Source organism: Apodemus sylvaticus, chromosome 21 (genome assembly GCF_947179515.1).
Source record: "Apodemus sylvaticus chromosome 21, mApoSyl1.1, whole genome shotgun sequence".
In the NCBI taxonomy this organism is placed as follows: Eukaryota; Metazoa; Chordata; class Mammalia; order Rodentia; family Muridae; genus Apodemus; species Apodemus sylvaticus.
Window position 1 is genome coordinate 9,360,309 of NC_067492.1, and position 21,794 is coordinate 9,382,102.

Sequence of the window (21,794 nt, forward strand, 5' to 3'; positions counted from 1 at the left end):
AACCACAAAAGGGGCTGGAGCACCCTCCAGTCTGTTAAGAGGACTTGGTGGCACTTCCAGAAGACCTAGGTTTATTTCTTAGCACCCATAAGGCAACTCAAAACTGCTAATGCCAGTTGTCAGTTCCAGGGTATCTAAATGCCCTCCACTGGCCACCTCAAGCACTGCATGTACGTGGTACACAGATATACAGGAGGGCAAAACACCCAGACATAAGATTAAAATTAAAAAGATGAAACCATAATTTTTCAAACTAAAAGGTTTTTGGTTTTTTGTTTTGTTTGTTTGTTTTTTGGCTTTTTGACACAGGGTTTCTCTGTGTAGCCCTGGCTGTTCTGGAACTCACTCTGTAGATCAGGATGGCCTCGAACTCAGAAATCTGCCTCTGCTTCCCAAGTGCTGGGATTACAGGCATGTGCCACTACTGCCCAGCTGCCTTTCTTTCTTTTCTTTTCTTTCTCAAGATGGCATTACTATGTAGTATAGAGTGGTCTCGAATTCAGAATCCTCCTGCCTCAGCCTCCCAAGTGCTGGGACTTAGACGTGCGCCTCCATGCCTAGCCTTAAAAGCTGTAATTTGGTTAAAGTTAATTTAATGAATTCTTACTTTCAAAAGTCTGTCTCGAATAGCAGTTTCTGGACGCGAAGACAGGAAACCCAGCGAAGATGGTGTGCAGACCCCAATGGGCTAGATCCCTGAGCTGTCATTATAGCCCTTTTTAGTATTACAGCACATCCTGTGTTTGCCAGTTTAACACGTCTCTGTCCTGGACAAATTGTGCAACAAATTATGCCAAATCTGTCCGGGGACCCAAGAGCAGGGGACGGGGAAAGGTTATAAAACACTCGTTTCTACCTCTGCAAAACTCAGGCCGGTCATCAGGAGGGGGTCGCAGCGACGCTCCAGCGACCTGGGCGTGGAGCTGTGCAGGCCTGGACCCAGGCGCCCCATCTCCAGTCCAGGGCGCTTCCTCGGGCTCCCAAACGCCCTCTGGCTCAGTTGCTTCCACCCCCGCGCCTCCATCCTCCATCTCTGTGGTTATCCCTCCTCCTCCATCTGGCACAGGCCAGCCTTGAGAGAGAATCTGAGTCGCCACTAACTTCATTTACATGCAGCGGGAGGCATTAGCGGGTGAGCTCGCATGAATGGCGTCGCGGCGTGGCCCTCGCGGCGCCCCGTAGGCACAGGGTTTCTCTTCCGGGCCACCCTTCTCGGGGATCTCCGTTTAGTAGTCTTGCCGTAAATGCTGCTGCCTCTTCTACAAGAATCGCCGAGTTCTTGGGAGCTCGATCTTGAATGAAATCGCCGTAGTCGCCTCACGAGCCTCCTCCCGGAAGCCGCGGGCGGCGCGGCCGGAAGGACGCAGGCGCAGCGTCTTGACCTCGCCGGGTCCAGTTCCGGGGTCGTCCCGCTCGGCTGTTCCAGTTCGGCGTCGGGCTCCCGCTTCTGCTGGGCTGCTGCCTCTCGCACACCGGCCCTGCCGGCCGGAGCAGAGCGGAACGGAGCGGATCCGGGTCCACCCGGCCCGGCCATGAGCGCTGCCGCATGATGCGTCGCCGCCCGCGCCGTTGCAGCTGCCGGCCGCGAGGAGCCTCAGCACTGGGCGACCCCGCCCGGGCCTCCGGTGAGTGCAGTGAGAGCGGCAGCCGCGACCCCAGGCGGCTCCCCGCGGCCTCCGCGCTCCAGTCCCCTCGGGGGTCTCCTGTCTTCTCTGCAGACCCCGCAGAATCGGCCCCCATTTGCACCTGCAGCTTTTTTCCTGACCTTGGGCGCGACAGCCCGCTCTGCTGTCACCTGTCTGTGAGCTGTGAAGTTTTTATGGTCATGCTTTGTCGCAGGTCTGCCTTCTCCAGTCCTCCGTTGTCTCTCTTTAACGGGACTCTTCTGTTCTTTGCGGGTCTTCCTTCTCTTCCCTCCTGCCCCTGGCTATGGTGTTAGGAGGGTAAGTTACCCGGAAGGGCATCTGGGATGAGCAGGTCAGCTTTCAGGGCAATAAGGTTCAACTCTTTTGAGCTGTCATCATTTCTAGAACTACGTCCCTTCTAGCTATTAAAGAGGCACATTTTATTAGCTCGTGAACAGCAAGTTTATTGTGGGCAATTAAATTGGAGTAATCAGAGCTGCAGGTGTCTGCTCTATAGCGGCTTTCACTGCTGTATGTGGTGCTGTCCAAATTCAAGCTACAGTCTGCTTCGAAATCCCCTTAGCTAGTGAGTAATGATTGTGTTGATTTTACTGGCTTGCGAGAGAGGTCATTTGTATTTCACTGTAAATCTGCCCATCACACGACTGTGATCTTTCCAAAGTTGTTTATAACTTTCGTTTACTGAATGCCACGTTTAGGAAGGGGAAAAGATACCTTGTGTTACTTGTCCCCTCCAGAATTGGTTAAAGAGAAGGGTTCTTGGAGGTATTTTACAAAATGGGCTAATGGTGGTGTTAATTTCATTTTTTGAACGTTGCACAAAATAGACAGGTTGGAGGTGTTGAGCTGCGTTGTGTACTTTGTGGAGTTACTGATAAGGAGTTACTGGCTTCTGGGTTGAGAGTGGGGGAAAAAAGTGAAGAGGTAATTTCACTCAGAATTTGTTCAACAACACTTGACTGGAGTGTCTGGGCTTGGTTGGTTGGTTGGTTGATACATTAAAAATTAAGTAAAACTCTAAGCTGGATGTAGTGGGAGCACACCTTCCGTCCCAGCACTTGAGAGGCAGAGGCAGGTGGATCTCTGTGAGTTTAAGGCCAGCCTTGTCTATGTAGTGAGTTCCTGGACAGCCAGGGTTACACAGTGAAACCCTGTCTCAAAACAACAGCAACCAACAAATTAAAACTCTATAGCTTTGCTGATAGCATGCCTTAAAATCAAGCCCTTTTCAAGAATGGAAGAGAAGGTGGTTATAGTCCCAGCATCCAAGGGTTAGAGGTAGAGGTGAGAGGATTGAAAGTTTGGCCCTACTTCAAGCAAAGCAAAACAGGATGGAAAAGTACCCATGGTAATGGGATGACCCTTGGTCCAAAAACATATGTGAAGTGATCGGACTAGTCTAAAGTACAGGCAGGGTTTTCTACTCTTATTGAAATGATTATTTTCTTACTTGAGTGTCAGTCATGTAAGACAGTATAATCACTATTCACCTGCGTAAAGGAGACTGGAAATCAGTCCCTACAAAACAAAAACAAAAACAAAAAAATGACATCGGGGTACATTGGGAGTGGTTTTGCATCCCTCCAGAACTTCCTACCTACAGTACCTGCTGAGCAGTGATACGTAATGATTTACTAAAGGCAGCTTTTGAGGGATATTTCTTAAAAGTAATGTTTTGATTATAATATTATGCACTGGGCGGTGGTGGTGCATGCCTTTTAATTCCAGCACTTGGGAGACAGAGGCAGACAGATCTCTGAGTTCAAGGCTAACCTGGTCTACAGAGTGGGTTCCAGGAGAGCCAAGGCTACAAAGAAGAGAAACTCTGTCTTGAAAGAAAAAAACCACAAACAAAACAACAACCAAAAAACCCCAGTAACATGCTTTAAGAAAGAATTTGTTTGTTTATTTATTTATCTACTTACTTACTTATAAATGTGTGTTTGTGTATGTACCTGCCCCACGTGGGCCAGAAGAGAGCATTGGATACCATGGAACTGGTGCTATAGGTGGTTGTGAGCTGAGAACTGAATTCAGGTCCTCTGGAGAAAATGGCATGTGTTCTTAACCACTAAGCCATCTCTCCAGCCTGTATACACTTTTTACAGAATGCTTTAAGCACAAGAACAGATCAGAATGCATAAACTCCAAACTGTCAATCACGTTCCTATTCCTTAAACTGAGCTTCAGGGCAGGTGAGCCCTGACCCCTTGCTATGGCGCACTTCTCTTGTCCAGCTGAGAGTTTAAGGCCTCTGTGAGCACTGCTGAGATACGAAGTATGGGAGGAACAACCTCACTGTCCACACTGCAAATTGAACTGGGGTTTTCCAAAGCCACCAGCTTGGTCATGGTTCACAGGAAGGACTCAGAACTCACTGAAACGGATGGCAGTTGGCTTATTATAGAAAAAGGCTACAAATTAAACTTAGCCAGGGGAGAACAGAAGCCAGGGAAGTCTCAAATACCATCCTCTCCTGGGACCCCAGCTCCCTGACCTTGCTGTCTGACAGTGTGTGTGGAGAATCGCCAACGCAAGCCTCCTCTGACACAGAGGTATGATTGGTTAGTTGCTCAATAGGCGGCCTCCTTCCAGGAGGATGGATTCTGTGACACAGGGCCTCACTGTTCACACATTGTTAGTCTTTTCAACTCTTCCTGCTTGAAAATGGAAGTCTTTGCTTTGCCATCGATTAATCACTGCCCCCTGTAAGCTGTGGAGGACACAAAGATCAGTGAATGTGGTGGTTTGTATATGCTTGGCCCAGGTAGTGACACTCTTAGGAGGTGTGGCTTGGTTGAAGGGTGTCACTGTGGGGTAGGTTTTGAGATCCTCCTCCAAGTCATGTAGGAGCCAGTCTCCTGTTTGCCTTCTGAGCAAGATGAACTCTCAGCTCTGTCTGTAACGTGCTGGACTGGATGCTGCCACGTTCCTGCCTGGATGATAATGGACTGAACCTCTAAACCTGTAAGCCAGACCCAGTTAAATTGTCCTTTTAAGAGCTGCCTTGGTCTTGGTATCTGTTCACAGCAATGAGAACCTAATGAAGACAGTGAGAGCTTGGTCAGTTCCAGTCCCCTTCTATCTACAGGCCTCTGATGAGGTAGGCTGTATTAGTTTGTATGTATGTAGTCCAGGCTCCACAGGCTGAGACAGGATCCCCTGGGCCCAGGAGTTTGAGGCTAGCCTGAGCAGCACAGTAGGTCTTCATCAGGAGTTTGAGGCTGGCCTGAGCAGCACAGTAGGTCTTCATCAGGAGTTTGTGGCTGGCCTGAGCAGCACAGTAGGTCTTCACCTGACTTCTTCCATCTCCATGCTGCCTTTTTGCTGCTGTCTGCAAACATTTCTTGTCTTACTGCTCTGAGCCCTGCTTACTGCTGAGTTCCATTCCTGTACACATTTCATAGAATTCTGTTACTTCTTGAATGAGATCCAGACTGTGTACTGTGTCTTATTGGCACAGTACCTGATCATTGAAGATAGTGGGTGCCTAAAAATTGGTGAATAAATACTTGTGCTAGGCAGAGAGAATGAAAGTGAACTTTGATTGGAAGAAGCAGAAGCCAGGAGCTTACCAAATGAGCACCTTGTGGGAGAGGTGGAAGGGCCGAGCCTAGACCAGCCTGGAGGCCAGTAAAGCAGTGCTGTGGGGTTTGGGCTGGGGAGGTCTGGGGAACTGAGCTGTGGTTCTGAACAATAACTGTTGATACCAGCATCTTGCTCTGAACTCCTTGTTATCCCTGGGGAAAGAATTCAGATGAGACACATCATAGTGTGGGACACTCTCGAGGGTAAGAGTGGACAGTGGCCCAAGAGGCCATCGTGGAGGAAAATGCAGGGTGACAGTGACCAGAGAGCCCGTCATGCTGACCCACAGGTTTAGACAGGTGTCACACACTGCTACTGAAGTTTCTGCGGCAGACAGCTTCCCTGAGATACCTTCCTCTGCAGGTGATTGACAGGCCCACAGGGTCAATCCTTAAGGATTGTACTGCATGCAAGTGGGGCGGGCTGCTTAGGTAAATAGAGGCACTGAGTCTATAGGAGGCGGTGGAGACAAGCTGAGTACACAGCCCAGGCTCTGCACGGCAGGGCAAGCAGAGATGCGGTCAGCTCCAGAAGGGTTCTGGAGGTCAACCTCAAAACTCACTCACAACTTCCACAACTTCGATGGAGGGGCTGGAGGATGAGGCCAGCGACACTGTGTTCTTAGCATTTGAGCCTGGGGACTAGGTGGTGGTGCGGTGCTGATTGAAATGGAGAGGGTGAGATTTAACAGTGGGATTCTGCCCCCACCTTCCAGCCATGGAATTTGCTAGTAGCTTGTTAACCAGACAATGATGTCACCAGTGTGGGTATTTACTAGGTTGAGTTTTCCTTCCCAACGTTCCCAAGAGGTCACTTGAGAGAACACAGAGGGAAAGAAGTCAGGCCAGGTGCTCCTGGGCTGGAGACCTGTGGACAAGTGTAGCTGCTGAGGGGAAAGCCCAGTGGTGTGCCCCACCCCACGCTGACTCCTCCCAGTGGTGCTCCCACCCTACGGTGACTTTCCTCCCAGTGGTGCACCCCACCCTACGGTGACTTTCCTCCCAGTGGTGTGCCCCCCCCCCCCAGGTGACTCCCCTCCTAGCCTCCTGCTTCTGTGCCTGTGTTCTCCACCTTTGACCTTTGTGGCCTGGTGCTCCAACTGCTGTTTTATTGTGGCTAAGTATTTAAAAGACACTTCTAGAAAGGTTAAATCTGGCTGCTTACTGCTTACAGTGTATATCCCTTGCAAATGTGTTGACACTTGGCTTTGGCTGGATGTGTCTATATTTTCTTCAAGGTTAATAGTTTTTAGACTTAGTAATTAGAGGAGAAAATAATAGGTTGGTGTGCAGAGGTGATCAGCACGGTGTGGGAGGCCAGCCTCGCACTGGTGACTGCATACTAGAGTGAAGGATACTTCAGAAGCACTTTGCATGAGCACTGTTCTAGGTCACACATTGAAGCCTGTCTCCCTTTGAAGTTGTCCCCACCTTGACTCAGGTGCCCTTCTCACCTGGCTGGTAGCATGCCCAGGAAGCTTGTTAGAGGCACAGGGAGGAGTCTGCTGCCCTGATGATGGGCAGAGGGGGCTTTGAATACCCAGGATTCCCACGGCCACCTCATCTTAAGGAGTCCTATGTCTTCCCTCACTCTGAATCTGCTGCTGGGTCTCCTGGGACCTCCTCAGCGACCCGGGTTTTAAGCATTTGCCTCTCCCTTCTGGACTCTGTTTTGCAACTCAGGCTAAGTATTGCCTTCAACACCTACTTTTCTGTCACCAGCTCTTTGGTAGCCTGCCACCTCCTTCATGAGCCTTTGGACATGGAGGCCAGCCCTTGACAGTGTTTTCCAAGCATGGTAGGTCCTCTACATTCTGCTCTTTCTTTTCCTGGGCTCCAAGCTGTCCCTGGACCTCCCTGGACCTCCCTGTACTTGGCCTCCAGCCTGCCTGTTCAGGAGTGAGCTGCTTTAGTTCCCGCTCACCATACATCTTTTCAGACCCTTCTTCCTTCCGGTGTCCAAAGGCTGTTGTATTGGGGTTTGCTTATTTAGGAAAGGGTCTCTTTGCAGCCAGTTCTGTGAGACCTGAAACTTGCAATGTAGACTAGGTTGGTTTTGAACTTGGGGTGATCCTCTCTCTGTTCCTGGGTGCTGGGATTAAGGCATGCACTGCCACCTCCAGTGTACATTTTAGCAAGTTCCCAGCATCATGTGGCTACATGCCAGCATCCCGGTCTGAGGGAGGACCAGCACACTACCCACCCTCCAGTCCTTGTAGCCACTGACTTGTTGAGTTAGCTGGGCTTTCTGCTCTGCTCAGTCTGTGACAGCCGCCCAGTGAGGAGCCTTTTTTTCTCTGCACACTTAACACTGTTCTCGAGAGTCACCGTGAACGTATCATTTCCAAGCTGTGGCATGGCGACAGACTGTCTCTCACTCACCTTTTGGAGTGTGCGAGGTGACTTCTGCCCTTCATCATGGAGGACCCGCACTGTGCACGTGGCACTGCTGCCTTGGATCACTGGGGAGGTGTGGCTGTGAGGGTGGAGTCCTCAGGGTGAAGCAGGCCTTCCACCCTCTAACAGCTGCCTTTTTCCTTGCCCTCTCTCCTCTGTGGCTTTGTTCCTTGAGCCTGCGCACATGGGCTTCCTTCCTTCAGAAGCAGAACTGTTGGGAGGCTGTACCTCTTTGGTGGCCATAGACAAATTCAAAGCAAGGACAGAAAAGGGCCTGGGGTCCGCCCTATCCCCCTTATCCCTCTTATCCCTCTCAGTTCGGCCGAGTTGGCTTGCTTGGCATCTGGTCTTTTTGGGCGAAATATGGCATGGACATAGCAAGGTTGACCGTGCACGTGGAGAAGCTCTTCTGTAAGGTAGGAAGATCAGGAGTGCCTTCTGTGCTCCTGCCAGCATGGAAGGAGGGCCTCTGGGGGAGATTACAAACCAAGCTTCCTCTTCCCCCTCCAGTTTCAGATGCTTCTCTCTTGACTGCAGTGAAAAGTTTGCTTTTTTCTTGCCTAGCATGTATGAGGCCCTGGAAAAGAGTTGTAACCTTCTTAGCGGTCAGTGGCCAGTGAGCTTTGTCTGTGGCGGCCAACTGCCCCAGCCTTCCTGGTTCCCTCCCCGCCCGCCCTGCCTCTTCCAGGGAATGCGCACACTCCCAGTGCTCCAGGGTCTGTGGTGCACTGCTTACCTGTCTCGCTGCTGTGCTATGGCCTCTCACTCTAAGTCAGAGCAGTGGTTGGCTGCTGGGTAGCTTTTTGGGCGTGCCCTGCAGATGCCCCTTGGTCTGTGAGCCCATGCCTTCTCTCCTCAGCAGCCAGCACTTCCCATGTCCCAGAGGCCAGTGAGCCTGCCTGTCCTCACTGCCTTGCTCCTCTTCCTGTGACTGCACGGTGGTCCCTCAGGCTCCACTCTCCCTGCCCTCTGCTCATCTTTGCTTGGGTGAGAGGAACCAGTAGGCTCCTGGGTGACAGCCTTCCACTGCCAACCTCACCCCGCCTTGATGTCAAGCGCTGTTGGTTTGCTACCTCTTCAGAACGCCTGTCCTCTTATGAGTTTTGGCACTTGAGCAGGGCACTCGAGGACTGAGTAGGGCCCAGCTGTCCTCTGTCACCGCTCCCTCTCGTGTGTTGTGCCCTTCCCACTTCATGACTATCAGGTTGCCACCTGGCCAGTCATCTTTCCTGATCACTCTGGTTCTCAGCCAGAGGAACTGTCACTATCTCTCCCTGCTCCCTTTGCTCTTGATGCGGATCAGTTAGTCAGCATATTTTCTGGGAACCCTGCAGATGAAGCTCTGGTCTTGAGCCTTACATCTCTGGGGCTCTGGCACTTGGATGCCCAGCCCTAGGTGAGGAGGGGCGTCTCTGTCTGCTGCAGAGGTCTGCTTTTTTCTGTATGGAGGGCACTGGTTTTATGTGATTCCCGCAGCCAGAACTTTCCCTGTGATCAACTCAGTGTGAGGCCAGGGTCCCAGGCAGGCACTCAGGGCATTATAGGGTGAGATGTCATGACCCTGGTCCTTAGAAGAACCCATCACCAAAAGACATTGATTCCTGAGTTCCTTTCCAGGGTGGACATGGCCACAGGGGCTGAGGCCACAATGGAGTAGATAGAAGGCAGCCTGGCTCCTGACTGCTGCTCAGCACGGTGTCTGCTGAAGCTTCCCTGCAGCTCTGCCCCAGCCCCTGCAACAGGCATGTTAGCTCTCCTCATTCCTCATGCACGCCTCACAGGGGTGCAGGGAAACACATGTTTATTAAAGCCACTCAATGAATTTCTTTTTAGGCATAGTCTCATTATGTAGCCCAGGCTGACCTCAGACTTGAGGCAATCCTTCTGTCTTGGCCTCCTGAGTGCTAGGGATACAGCCAGGTATCTCCACAGTGGGCTACTTAGTGACCTTTGCTCTGACAAGGTCATGACCCATGTCATTCAGCCATGGTTGGCTGCAGTAGTGTGTGCCCTGGGCCTAGCTGTTGTGGTTTGATAGTTTGAGCCCATGAGTTGGAGGTCACCCTGGGCAACCTATGAAACCTTATCTCAGAATCATAAATAATAAAATCAGTAATTTTGTTTCCAGGGTTGATAATTTGCTAGTGACAAGAACTCTGAAGCCCAGTGATTTCATTGTTGTGGATAGTCCCAAGTGCAGAGCCACAGTGCTGCTGTAGGCTGTGCGTGTGGCATCTGAGGTTCACCAGCCTCCACACCATATGCTGCTCTGTCACACAGCAAGTAACCTGTCATCGGCTTTCTTATCTTGCAGGCCACATTACACAGGACAGCATGTGGCTTACGGTCCTGAAAAAAAGGCACAAGTGCTTCCATGATGCTTAGAAGCAACTCGTAAGGTGAGTGAGTGAGTGGCTGGTGTGTGTGCTAGGGTCTCTCTAGCTCAACCTGACTTTGAACTGACCATCTTCTTTGCCGCAGCCTCCTGAGTGCGTGGGTACAAGCCACCAGCCCAGCTCACTGGGCAGCAGCCCTGGCCTGTGGGAGGGGGAAGGTATATGTGCCGGCAAGGCCAGAAGCAACTGCAGGCGGAGGCCTCCCCCTCCACCTGTCTGCTCGCCTTTGCCCCAGGGAGGAGTCTGCCGAATGTCTCCTCAGCCTTTGGCTGGTACCACAGGACACAGGAGAAGAGGAAGAGCTGCAGATGTGGAGTCTGCTCTACTCACAGTGAGAACAGAGCTTTACTCTGTGTGGGTCACAGGCTTAAGAGCAGGTGCCCCACTAATGATGGACATGGAAGATGGTGCAGTTTCTGTCACCTCACAGACACCAGTTGTGATGGCTGGTCCCAGTTGTCAACTTGACTGTATGTGGAATGAACTACAATCCAGGAATGGAGGGCACGCCTTTGATCCAGATCTTGAGTCTGGAAGACACATGCTTGTGATCTGGCCATATGCCTCTAGGCATAGCGGCCTTGAAAAGCTTAGGCCCGGTGAGGTAGTACACGCCTTTAATCCCTTTATGGAGACAGAGGTATGCAGATCTCTGAGTTCAAGGCCAGCCTGGGGCGGAGCAAATTGTGGTACACACCTTTAATCTGGGCCACACCTTCTGCTGGAGACCTACATAAGGACTGTGGAAGAAAGAAGGCTTCTTTGCCAGCACATCTGTTGGGACCTACTTCAGGATTCCAGCCTCTTGGAAGACCAGGTTACTTCCCATTCATTCATAGCTGCCCGTTGTTGGATTGGTTAGACTGCAGACTGTAAGTCATTATAATAAATTTCCTTAATAGAGAGAGGCAATCCATACGTTCTGTGGCTCTAGAGAACCAGTGTTCTCAGGGCTCCTCCAGGATCGACTGTCAAGAGAGTAGGTCAGCAGACACTAGCGCTTGTTGTAGGACATGGCTCCCGGGGGTTGTGCGCTCAGCATCGCACTTACAGTGCTGGCCACGCGCTCTTTGTGTATGGAGCCTCCTTTCCCATCGTACTAATGCAGTGATGCCATGACCTGGGTGGGACACGGGGACTGCCTTCTTTAAGATTTGGTACAAGCCTGGCAGCACATGCTTGCCATCCTAGCACTTGGTGGGTAGAGGTTGGTGGGTCAGGAGTTTAAGGGCAGCCTGAACTACATGAGACCTTGTCTCCAAAAAAAAAAAAAAAAATAGAGGAAGTGATCCCTGGATCGCTGGATCCCTGGACCGCTGGCTGTTTCCTTCCTGGCTGCCCATGGATTTTACAGGCGCACTACTCCAGGACGCGCTTGTTTCTTACTGCCAGCCTGACTGCGCGTCTAAGACTGCCCCGCCATGGCTCTTGTCAGATGTACCATTACTGTATAGATACCCCAGGAGGAGCAGGACATCCCCTGCTCTGGCAGCTCTCATGGGACCTGAGCCAGGAAGCGCGGCAGAGCTGGCCCCACTCAGTAGTGGCTGTGACGTCTGACTTGTAGTGTCCTGCCCTCTGGGAAGAGCTCAGACTGCTAAGGTGGAACTCCAGCCCCAAACCTCTCACCCCTCCGTGTCAGCCAGGCTCTTTCTCACAGAGCACATCTTCAAAGGAAACCAGGAAGCAAAGGGCCCCTGGCCTGTGGACCCTTTGGCTGGGGCCTTGGTGTTCCCTGGGCTCAGTTACAGTTTACCTAAAGAACTGGAAATTACCTGAGTGTGGTGGTGCCTGCCATCAGTTTTAGTGCTTTGGAGGCAGAAGTAGGTAGCTCTTTGTGATATCGAGGCCAGGCTGGTCCATAGAACCAGGTCTGGGTCAGCAAGGGCTATACCCTGTAATTGTGTTTTAAAAAGAAAAAGGAAAAATAAAGATACTGGGAATCATCGGAGACTGTGATAAGGGGTGGGGAGGGGGGCTCTATCACATCTGCCTTCACAGACAGTTCTGGTGCAGTTTGCAGGTGTCCCGTCTCAGAGGGGACACAACTCCAGCATGCTGATGTCAGGCAGGGAGCCGGTGTGGTAGGTGGGTGGAGGCTGACTAGTGGACAGACAGGGCTCAGACGGAGCAGAGCCACTCAGCCTCTTGTTGACCCTTCAGAACCACTCAGCCAGGGGCACCTGAGGCTCTGAGACCCATCCCCTGTCCAGGAGGGAGGAGCCATGCAGGGTGTTTGCAGACTATTGAAGCAAGAGCCTGTGTGGCTTACAGAGGCCTTCCTGAGAAGCTGTGCCTGGGGCTTGTGAGCCAGGCCGAGGAAGCGGCCCTCTCCTGTCCTCTGTTGCACTCGGTATCACCACCAAGACCTTTTGCTCTGCTGCTTCTCTGGCTCTGAAAACAGTGGCATCTGCCTTTTGTTCTGGTCTATGCTGTGTTGAAGTTCTGCACCCTGCAAGTGGGGACTCCCACCAGCAAGTGTGTTCCACTGTAACTAAGAAATGTTGTGTCCAGACTTGAAAAGCCACGCTGCTGCTTCCTAGAGCCTCAAGAACACCCCTCCCTCTCCTTTGCCCACCTCCATGCCGCACTGGAGGGTCGTTTGACCCTGGTGCCCTGCAGTGCTTCCTCTCCAAGTAACAAGGCCAAGACACAGCCGGACCCTGCTCCCTCCCTGTGCCTGCCTTGAGTGTTCCCACCCTTAGCAAACACGATAAGAGAAGACAAGCCCGGCAGGCCCGGCAGCGCAGCAGGTGAAGTTCCTACTAAAGAACCCCTTTCTTGAGTTTCTCCGACCCATGTCTTCTTGGCAGCCAGAGATCACAGAAAGGATGGGAACGGTCTAGAAATAAAAATGGATTTATGAACAGAGGAAACATTACAACGGTTAAAAATGATATGCTAGAGCCAGCTTATGATTGCGGAATCTAGAGACCAAGAGGGAGTCCTCCACAGAGGCAGTCACACACCTGCATTAACCTGGGGGAGCCCCTAAAAGAGGGAAAACAGAATGTTCTTCAACCATGCTTTCTTCCCTGTGCCGGGTGCAGTGCTGTGATTCTGTACAGCTCGTGTCTTTCATTACCGTTTTGTGGTAGGTGACAGCTTTGTATGCACAGGCAAACCCCACAGTGTGGGGAGCCAGTGGGTCGCTGGCTAGTTCAGTGCTTACATTCTTTTCTGCTCGGTGTCTCTGAGCTGGCTTTACACACGTGGTTCTTCATGTCAAATGTGTGTGTGTATGCATGTTTTTACCCAGGAGCCTCACTCGCTCTCACCGCCTCTGCAGGGCGTGTCAGGGAATCATGCAGCCGTCAGGACACAGGCTCCGGGACATCGAGCACCATCCTCTTCTGACTGACAATGACAGTCACGACTCTGCGTCCTCCTCCTCTTCCTCCTCCGAGGCTGACATGGCAGACAGGGTTTGGTTCATCCGAGATGGCTGTGGCATGGTCTGCGCTGTCATGACATGGCTTCTCGTCGTCTATGCAGACTTCGTGGTGACCTTCGTCATGCTGCTGCCTTCCAAAGACTTCTGGTACTCTGTGGTGAACGGAGTCCTCTTCAACTGCTTGGCGGTGCTCGCGCTGTCCTCCCACCTGAGAACCATGCTCACGGACCCGGTGGGTACCCAGGCTCTCCAGCTCAGAGCCTCTGCATGGCCAGTGCTGTGAAGGAGCTGCACACAGCATCGGTGCAACCCTGGGAGCAGATTCCCACTGGGCTGTGAGGAGAGGCAGACCCATACTTGAGCTCCTCAGTTCCTGAAGTGATGGAGGCAAATTTAGAGCTTCAGATCAGGGATAGCTGCTTCTTAGAAATTTGAGACACCCTTTTTGTAGCTACCCCAGATCCAGGGGAGATGGCCCAAGCTTCCTTCTGCTAGGGCAGTCTGAAGGCCACATGAGAGCCGTCCCTACAGGCAGTCCCCAGTGCAGGCGTATGAGACCGAGTGTTGATTCTGAGAAAGGTCTTGGCTTCTTTACAGCGCCAGCTAGGACCCTGGCATGAATCCTGGTCTGTGCATACAGAGTGGCTGTGCTTGTGTCTGCCAGCTAAAGGTCGCAGCATTAGGAAGGTCGAAAACCACTGTTGTAAGCTCATGTTGCCTTCTAAGATGGAGGCAAGGCTGCCAGGCCTCGGGCTGCCTCCCTGCTGTGTTAGAATCCACGGTGTAACCTTTGCTTTCTCTCCTGACTCACAGTGGCCTTGGCTAGCCTATACAAGGCACCAAAGCTGTGTCACAGACCTCATGCTGTGGTGCACTGTCTGCCAGTGACCTGGGCTGCCTGTGAGGCTGCTGACCATACTAACTCCCTCCTCAAGCTCAGCATTCAGCCTTCAGGAGCCTTTTGTTCTCCTGAAACAGAGCCTCAGTGTGTAGCCCAGGCTGGCCTCAAACTCAGCCATCCTCCTTCATCTGCCTCCCCAGTGCTGGGATTATGGGCATATTTTATAGATCTTTTGTTATGGGAGTGGGTAGGGTTAAGACAGGGTAATCCAGTGTAGCCCTAGCTAGCCTGGAGCTCACCAGGTAGATCAGGCTGGCCTCCTGCCTCCTGAGTGTTAGAATTATCGGTTAAGCCTTGTTTTGTTTTTCTGCCTCCTTTCACCCAACCTGAACTCCATCTGTGTGCGCAGGGGGCTGTCCCCAAAGGCACCGCCACGAAGGAGTACATGGAGAGCTTGCAGCTGAAGCCGGGCGAGGTCATCTACAAGTGCCCCAAGTGCTGCTGCATCAAGCCGGAGCGCGCCCACCACTGCAGGTACGCCCCTGCCTTCAGCAGGGCCCAGGGACTCCCTGGGAGTTTTCCAACAGTGCAGGAGGTGAGCCGGACAAGACAGAGGAAGCAACAAGGTGTCTGCTTGTTTTCCTGGCCTGGCACATGACTTTTGTTGTTGTTGTTGTTGTTGTTTGTTTTCCGAGACAGGGTTTCTCTGTATAGCCCTGGCTGTCCTGGAACTCTGTAGACCAGGCTGCCATTGAACTCAGAAATCCACCTACCTCTGCCTCCCAAGTGCTGGGATTAAAGGCGTGTACCACCACGCCCGGCTAGGCACATGACTTTTGTAGCTAGAGAATCAAGCCTTTTTATGCTCGCTGCACCTCATATGTGACAGATCTGCCGACCAAATGCAGGCTCCTGTGGGCACACTTTTGACTAACACTGGCTAATGAGAAAGAGGAGCCACAGTCCAGCCCAGATAGGTGCCTTGTGAGTGTCAGACTCTCCTGGGCTCCCTCTGCTGGCCCTTGCTGAAGTTTGTCATTTCCCTGCTGTGCCAGGATGGATTTTAGACAGTTGCAGTTCCTTGGAGTGCTGGTATTAGGTGTGGGTGATCTGGGATACTTGTCCATTCCTGGAAATCTCTTGGGCTTCCCTGTCCTTGGACTGAGTCCCTGTGTGTGCACAGAGATGGAGTGTGGCCTCCCCGTGAGGTCATCTTCCTCCAGACATTTGGACTTTCCAGGACCATTCAAGGGTCTACAGGGAGGGAAAACATCACAGTAGGCCTTGTCCCCTGGGGCTGTCTATCTTCCCAGCTAGCCCTAAGGTGCTGCAGAATAGAACAGTGGCCTTGGGCTGGGGTGGCAGTGCAGGGTGACTGACCGTCCAGATTCCTTTTGAGTGGTCAGTCGCCTCGCAGCTTGGCAGGTGCTGGAGTCACTGCAGTGTGCACTTAAGTGAGCCGCTGTGGCAGGGAGCCTACGCCTCAGATCCATTGGAGGTGAGCTGGGAATGACTTAGAAGTTGTTGGGTTGACAGGTGCACTGGAGGACATGCAAAACACCTGGGTCTGACAGTGGTGTAGTTACGGAGTCTGGCGGGGCCAAGTGCTCACCAGATACAGCCAGTGATGGAAACTTTGAAAATGCAGCTGGCAGGAAGGCTAGGCAAGAACAGGAAAGAATAGTGGAGGAAAGGGTACAGGCGTGCTTGTAATGCTAGCATGGAGGAGGCTGAGGCAGGAGAATTGTCATGAGTTTGATGCCAGCCTGTGCTGCAGAGAGACATGTCATAGGTGTTGTGCAGAGATGTCTCCAGCCTGTCCCACCTTGGAATTCATTTGGTGTCACTGGTGTCCCCAGAACACAAGGTACTGAAAAGTGTACTCTCCTTTGCAGTATTTGCAAGAGATGCATTCGAAAGATGGACCATCACTGCCCATGGGTGAACAACTGTGTGGGAGAGAAGAATCAGAGGTTCTTCGTGCTCTTCACCGTGAGTGCACGTGCTTTCTAGAGACTGTACTGAACTGGAGGCTCTGAGGGCTGAACCTGCTAGAGTCGGGGGAGGTGTTGAGCTGCAGCTAACAGCTGTGTCGGCACATGCACAGCACGGTCCAGGATGACCGTGCCACTTGTAGTACATCCCCTGTTGGCTGTAGGTTTGTCTGTCCCTCTCTGTCACCATTGTCATACCCAGGGCCTCCGTCACGCACAGAGCTCATTTTCCCTCTGCTTACTGTGCCATGTGGCTGTTGGGCATGTTCCAGCTGTCTGATCAGCTGTCACTGCCTGCAGTCCTCTCCTCCATGCCAGCCCTTCCCGTAGGGGTGGGATGTATGTGAGCCCGCCAGCCTCTGCTATAGGATGACAGCTTGCTGGAAGCAGCTAACCAGTGTCCCTTCTAGATATAGTCCAGTCTACGCACTAACCCGTGTCCCTCCTCCTAGATGTACATAGCCCTGTCCACGCTCTAACCCGTGTTCCTCCTCCTAGATGTACATAGCCCTGTCCACGCTCTAACCCGTGTCCCTCCTCCTAGATGTACATAGCCCTGTCCACGCTCTAACCCGTGTTCCTCCTTCTAGATGTACATAGCCCTGTCTTCAGTCCATGCTCTGATTCTCTGTGGGCTTCAGTTCATCTCCTGTGTCCGAGGGCAGTGGACAGGTAACTAAGACTCTTGTCCTTCCTGAAAGTACTGCAGTGTGGGGGAGGCCGCCAGGCAGAGCTGGGCTCCTGGGTGGGAGGGAAGCCTCGCTCTAATCACCTGGGGTTGGCTTGTTTGTTTTTAGTTTGTTGTGTAGCTTTTTAGTTTTTTTGAAATAGGGTCTCACTTTGTAGTCTAGGTTGGCCTTGAACTTAGGATTCTTCTCCCTCAGCTTCCCAAGAGTTGGGGTAACAGGTACAGGACACCATGTCAGTAAAGAGTTAACATTTCAGATTGTGGCAGCTTCATTCCTGACGGCCTGCTCATTCACTGATGCCTCTCTCAGTGCACGCCTAACTTAGGATAAATCACTTCAGCTACGGGCAGACTTCTGACACTGGAGGGGGCGGGGTTGCCACTGCAGCCACCTTGTGTTTGCTCCCCGCTCACAGCCACCTTGGCCTGGCCTGAGGGGGTCCCCAGAGAGGTGTAGTATAGTCAGGCATCTGTCGGCACTTACAGAGAGGCAAGAGGGGCTGGACTCCTGTGACAGTGCCTCTAGCGTAGTGTGTCCCATGTAGGCACACTGTGTAGACACAGGAGGGTCCTTTCAGGACAGTCCATGTGTCAGGGAACCCATGCACAGCTGCTCAGGTAGCTGAAGTGGCAGACTCACAAGTTCAAAGCTAGCTGGGCAACTTAGTGAGACCCTATCAAAGTAAAACCAGGGCTGGGGCGTACAGCGGGGGAGGCAGCCACTTGCCTGCATGGTGAAGCCCTGGGTGTGGTCCCCAGAGCAGTAAGAAATGTGAGGGGATGGGAGCTTGCCGGCTGGCAGGCTGGGGAAGCTGTGTGCCAGGCAGGGCTGGGCACCAACTTCCTAGAGTGCGCCTGGAGCTCTCTTCCTAGGAGCACACTTGGACCCACGTGCGGACCGTGCAGACCGTGTAGGGTGGGGCGGCTGTCTACTGAGCCCCTCCCTCTCCTCCACAGAGTGCAGCGACTTCTCTCCTCCCATCACTGTAATCCTGTTGGTCTTCCTGTGCCTTGAGGGCCTCCTGTTCTTCACATTCACCGCGGTCATGTTCGGCACCCAGATCCACTCCATATGCAATGACGAAACAGTAAGTCCTGTCCTGAGTCAGCAGCGGCAGCCCACAGGGATATGTGGTGTCTGACCCTGGGCCCTCTCCATTGGGGCAACATAGTTTCTGGGCCCAGGACTGGTTTAAGTTGGTAAAACCAGGCAGGCTCCTGGTCAGAACCCAGTGGGTCTCGGAAACGTGGGCACCCTCCTACTCGTGCAGACCTGAGTACAGACTGAGTGGGAACTCAAAGTGTTGGTCTCATCCGGAGACCACTGTGCCACAGAGCCACAGCCAGGTTGGCTTTGAGGCTGACCCATGCTGACGGCTGTAGCTTGGCTGTGCTGTGACCCAGGGAGGCGTGCCCAGCTCCACACAGGCTGTAGAGGCTGTGGGTAGCCGTGTGCAGCCACTGCTGTCTGTGGGTCTTCTCACTGCTGCTCTGACTTCTCCCAGGAGATCGAGAGGCTGAAGAGCGAGAAGCCCACGTGGGAGCGCAGGCTGCGCTGGGAAGGGATGAAGTCCGTCTTCGGGGGGCCTCCCTCCGTTCTCTGGATGAACCCCTTCGTCGGCTTCCGGTTCCGGCGGCTACAGATGAGGACCAGGAAAGGAGGCCCCGAGTTCTCTGTGTGAGCCTCCAGGGCAGGAATGTCTGCAGACATCCATGCTCAGTGGCCTTGTGGGCCAGCTGATGGGGCCGTGAGCGGCTTCATGTGGACCCAGGGCCATAGGCACTCCTCATTTCTCATGTGTACGACAGGAGAAGCATGCAGTCCCGGGAGGCCATCCTCTCCCCATCCTGGCCCCTGGGATGTCACGTGGGCCATGAGCACCCACGGGGGAGTTGCTTCTCAGTCATAAAGAAAGCCAGCACAGCAGCTGCTGGAGTCCTGCTGCCCATCCCCAGCACACCCCTTACCAGTGGGAAGGGGTTTCCACAGAGACTCTGGCTTGGAGGCCTCTGACACCCAGCACTGAACAGTGAAAGCGACTTCAAGAACACTCCCTGCTGTCCCGGAATGGGCATTCTTTTACCCTTCCAGCAAGTCTGTGCTCATCCGTGTGTGTCTGTGTGGTGTGTGTGTGTGAGCATGTGTCAGAATCAGCAGTGTTGTTGAGGCACGTATGTGGTAGACAAGCTGTCTTTCAGACTCCAGTGTTTCAGGGAAGTGGGACGCACTGCTGGCCCTTTCCGGCCTACTATGAATGTATCCTACAGAGTCCAGACCCAAAGAACAGGCCTGCCTGCGCGTGGGCCCGGCCTCCTGCTTTTATTTCACTGAAAATTTAGTGTTTGAGGGCATGGAGCTGAGGTTTTGTTGTTCCAGCCAAATTAGCAACTGCAACAGTCTCTCAACAAGGAAAGTGGTAGCCCTGTGCTGAGGCCCAGCCCTGTGGGGCGGGGCCCGAGGGGAGCTCGGCTGGAGAAGCAAGCCTTGGGCCCCTTGGCAGGTGCTGCAGGGTGAGGCAGCCGGTGCCTGAGCTGTCAGGACTGGTGACATGTGACTATTTCTCTACCCATGGCACCACAGTCAGGGGAGCCTTGGTGCGGGGCTTACAATTCCGTCAGTACACAACAGCTCCCTCAGGGGACTTGCCTTAACTCTGGTTGTTCCTTTGCTGCTGGGTGAGAGCAGTCTGACAGAGGCTGGGGACTTCCTGAGAGTCTTCTCCCACGCAGACACCAGTGTTTCCCTCCTGGGACCAGCTGCCTTTCTGTCCCCGGGACACCATGACTGTTCTTTCGGTGTCAGTCGCTTGTGCCCTGTCCTCATCTGGGCTCCTATGCTACTGAGGTGACCCCAGGGACCTGCGCCCTCATGCAGGGAGCAAACTGGGGCTGAGTCCCTGCAGAGGGCAGCGTGGCCTCAGTGTGTCTGCGTTCCTTTGCACATGTGTCTGGGCTCGTGGGCTCTGGCGGTCTCCCCCTCCAGTGTGGAGTCTTTGGCGGTGAATCCAAGCTGAGTATACTTGACTTTTCAATTCCTCAGTGTGATTTTATATGAAATAAAGTAACCCACCCACAGTTCACACCTCCCGCAGCCCTCTTCTTCCTGGGTGGCCTGCCTTGCTTTTCCAGGACCTGCTGCGTGCTTGTGAGGGGACCTGGGCATCTGGGTACAACTCCCAATGTTACCTGGCTAGGACTAAGACCACTTAACTTTATCTTAATTTTGGGGAATTTTTAAAATGTGCTTTAAAATAAAACTGGCTCTGCGCACAGGAGCTGCTGACCATAACCTCGGCCCCGAGGGCCCGAACACAGGGATGTGTTGCTATTCCTCTGCAGCTGGTCTGCCTTCCGACGGAGTGTCTCAGACAGAGCAAATCAGCACTGGGGAGGCAGAGGCAGGTGGAGTTCTCAGAGCTCAAAGCCAGCCTGGTCTACAGAACAGTTCAGGAGCAGCAAGAGCTACATGGAGAGATCATGGCTCAAAAAACCAACCAAACGCCTTCCCCGAAGAGCGTCAGGCATCCAGTTTCTGAGACACAGAGCCTCCCTACATTGAACAAATTGGCCTCGGTCTCAATTCCTCCCCATCCCCAGGGCTGGGATAGCAGGTATATACTACGCCCAGGGCCTTCCAACTGAATTTTGACAATCTTTCTAGGGCTGGAGAGAAGGCTCAGTGGCTAAGGGTGCTTACTGCTGCTCTAGAGGACCCAAGTTTGGATCCCAGCATTCACATAAGGTGGCTCATGTCCATCTGAAATCTGGCCCCAGGAGACTGGACACCCTTCTCTGGCCTCTGCAAGTCCCTATGTGTACATATTCTAAAAAAAGAAAAAAAAAACACCTTTGTATGAGAAAATACAACATGGCCTCTTCATCGGCACAGGCTTGGGGGTGATGTACCCACGCCACCCTGTGGGGGATGCCAAGGCCCCAGTGTAGCTCTGATCCTGAGGTCAGATGTGACCCTGTCTGAGCCCAAGGACAAAGCCTCCAAAGGGAGGTGTTGACCCCACAGCTCTGTGGCTGCTTAGATCAGAAGGAAGGGCAGTCTGGGCCGTGGGACGGGCAGCAAGGGCCATCTCCTAACAGCTCGGGTGGCTTTCTAGGAAGTGAGGAAGGCTGTGGAGGAGGTTGTAGGCATGCACCCACTCAGATCATGGGTGGCAGCGTCCCTTTGCTTCCTGATGGCTGGGACTGGCGGCCTGTGCCCCGCTCCTCAGTAGTGCACACCTTCGTTGTGCAGTTTAGACTACTAGACTGGATATTTTGTTGCTCAAGATGAGGGTCTATGGCTAAGCAGGACCTAGCTTCCCTTGGTCAGGTCACCATGTCCTCTGCCCACCCCTTCCTACCCCTGGACACTTCCTTGGTACAGCCAGCTGTCCCCAGACTCCTGGATTCAATCTGCTCGGGAGTCATACCTTCTTGATCCCTGTAACTAGTGGTGGTGGTGCACGCCTTTAATCCCAGCACTTGGGAGGCAGAGGCAGGCTGATCTGTGCCAATCGGAGGCCGGCCTGGTCTACAGAGTGAGTTCTAGGACATCCAGGGCTACACAGAGAAACCCTGTCTTAAAAAAAAAAAAAAAAAAAGATGTAAAGCAGTGGACCAAGGGTATGTTGTCCCCAAATCCTCAGCCTGACATCACTTGGCTAGAACCTTGGCTAGACCTGGGTTCACTTCACCTACCTTCCCAATCCCCACTGCAGCTATCCAGGGCCTCTGCCTACATAGTGACCTTTAACCTTGCTCATGCTGGCCGCCTGGGGACTGTCTAAGTGCACACCTTCTTCCTTCCCTCTGGCTTGTGAGTCAGGTTTGGGGCCGCCTCCACCCGCCACTGCC

At 53.0% G+C, this 21,794-nt stretch overlaps 1 protein-coding gene across 2 annotated transcripts; it reads left to right on the top strand.

The window, feature by feature from the left end:
• Positions 1 to 1,526: 1,526 nt before the first annotated feature.
• Positions 1,527 to 20,023, top strand: Zdhhc7 (zinc finger DHHC-type palmitoyltransferase 7). 2 transcript variants are annotated; one of them, XM_052166563.1, is made up of 8 exons: positions 1,527 to 1,625; positions 9,945 to 10,029; positions 13,286 to 13,652; positions 14,671 to 14,795; positions 16,157 to 16,253; positions 16,846 to 16,927; positions 17,901 to 18,031; positions 18,449 to 20,023. In XM_052166563.1, the coding sequence occupies exons 3-8, from the start codon at positions 13,332 to 13,334 to the stop codon at positions 18,623 to 18,625; spliced, it is 933 nt and encodes a 310-aa protein (XP_052022523.1). In that variant the 5' UTR covers positions 1,527 to 1,625; positions 9,945 to 10,029; positions 13,286 to 13,331; the 3' UTR covers positions 18,626 to 20,023. The 2 variants fall into 2 exon arrangements, with proteins under 2 accessions (XP_052022523.1, XP_052022522.1); XM_052166562.1 differs by having other exon boundaries at positions 13,316 to 13,652.
• The last annotated feature ends 1,771 nt before the right edge of the window (positions 20,024 to 21,794 follow it).

What these genes read in the sequence shown, in the direction of transcription:
- Zdhhc7 (XM_052166563.1), top strand. Translation starts at nt 13,332, where the DNA reads ATGCAGCCGTCAGGACACAGGCTCCGGGACATCGAGCACCATCCTCTT. An exon ending in GAACCATGCTCACGGACCCG is followed by an intron (nt 13,653 to 14,670) that starts GTGGGTACCCAG and finishes CTGTGTGCGCAG; the next exon opens with GGGGCTGTCCCCAAAGGCAC. An exon ending in TGTCCGAGGGCAGTGGACAG is followed by an intron (nt 16,928 to 17,900) that starts GTAACTAAGACT and finishes TCTCCTCCACAG; the next exon opens with AGTGCAGCGACTTCTCTCCT.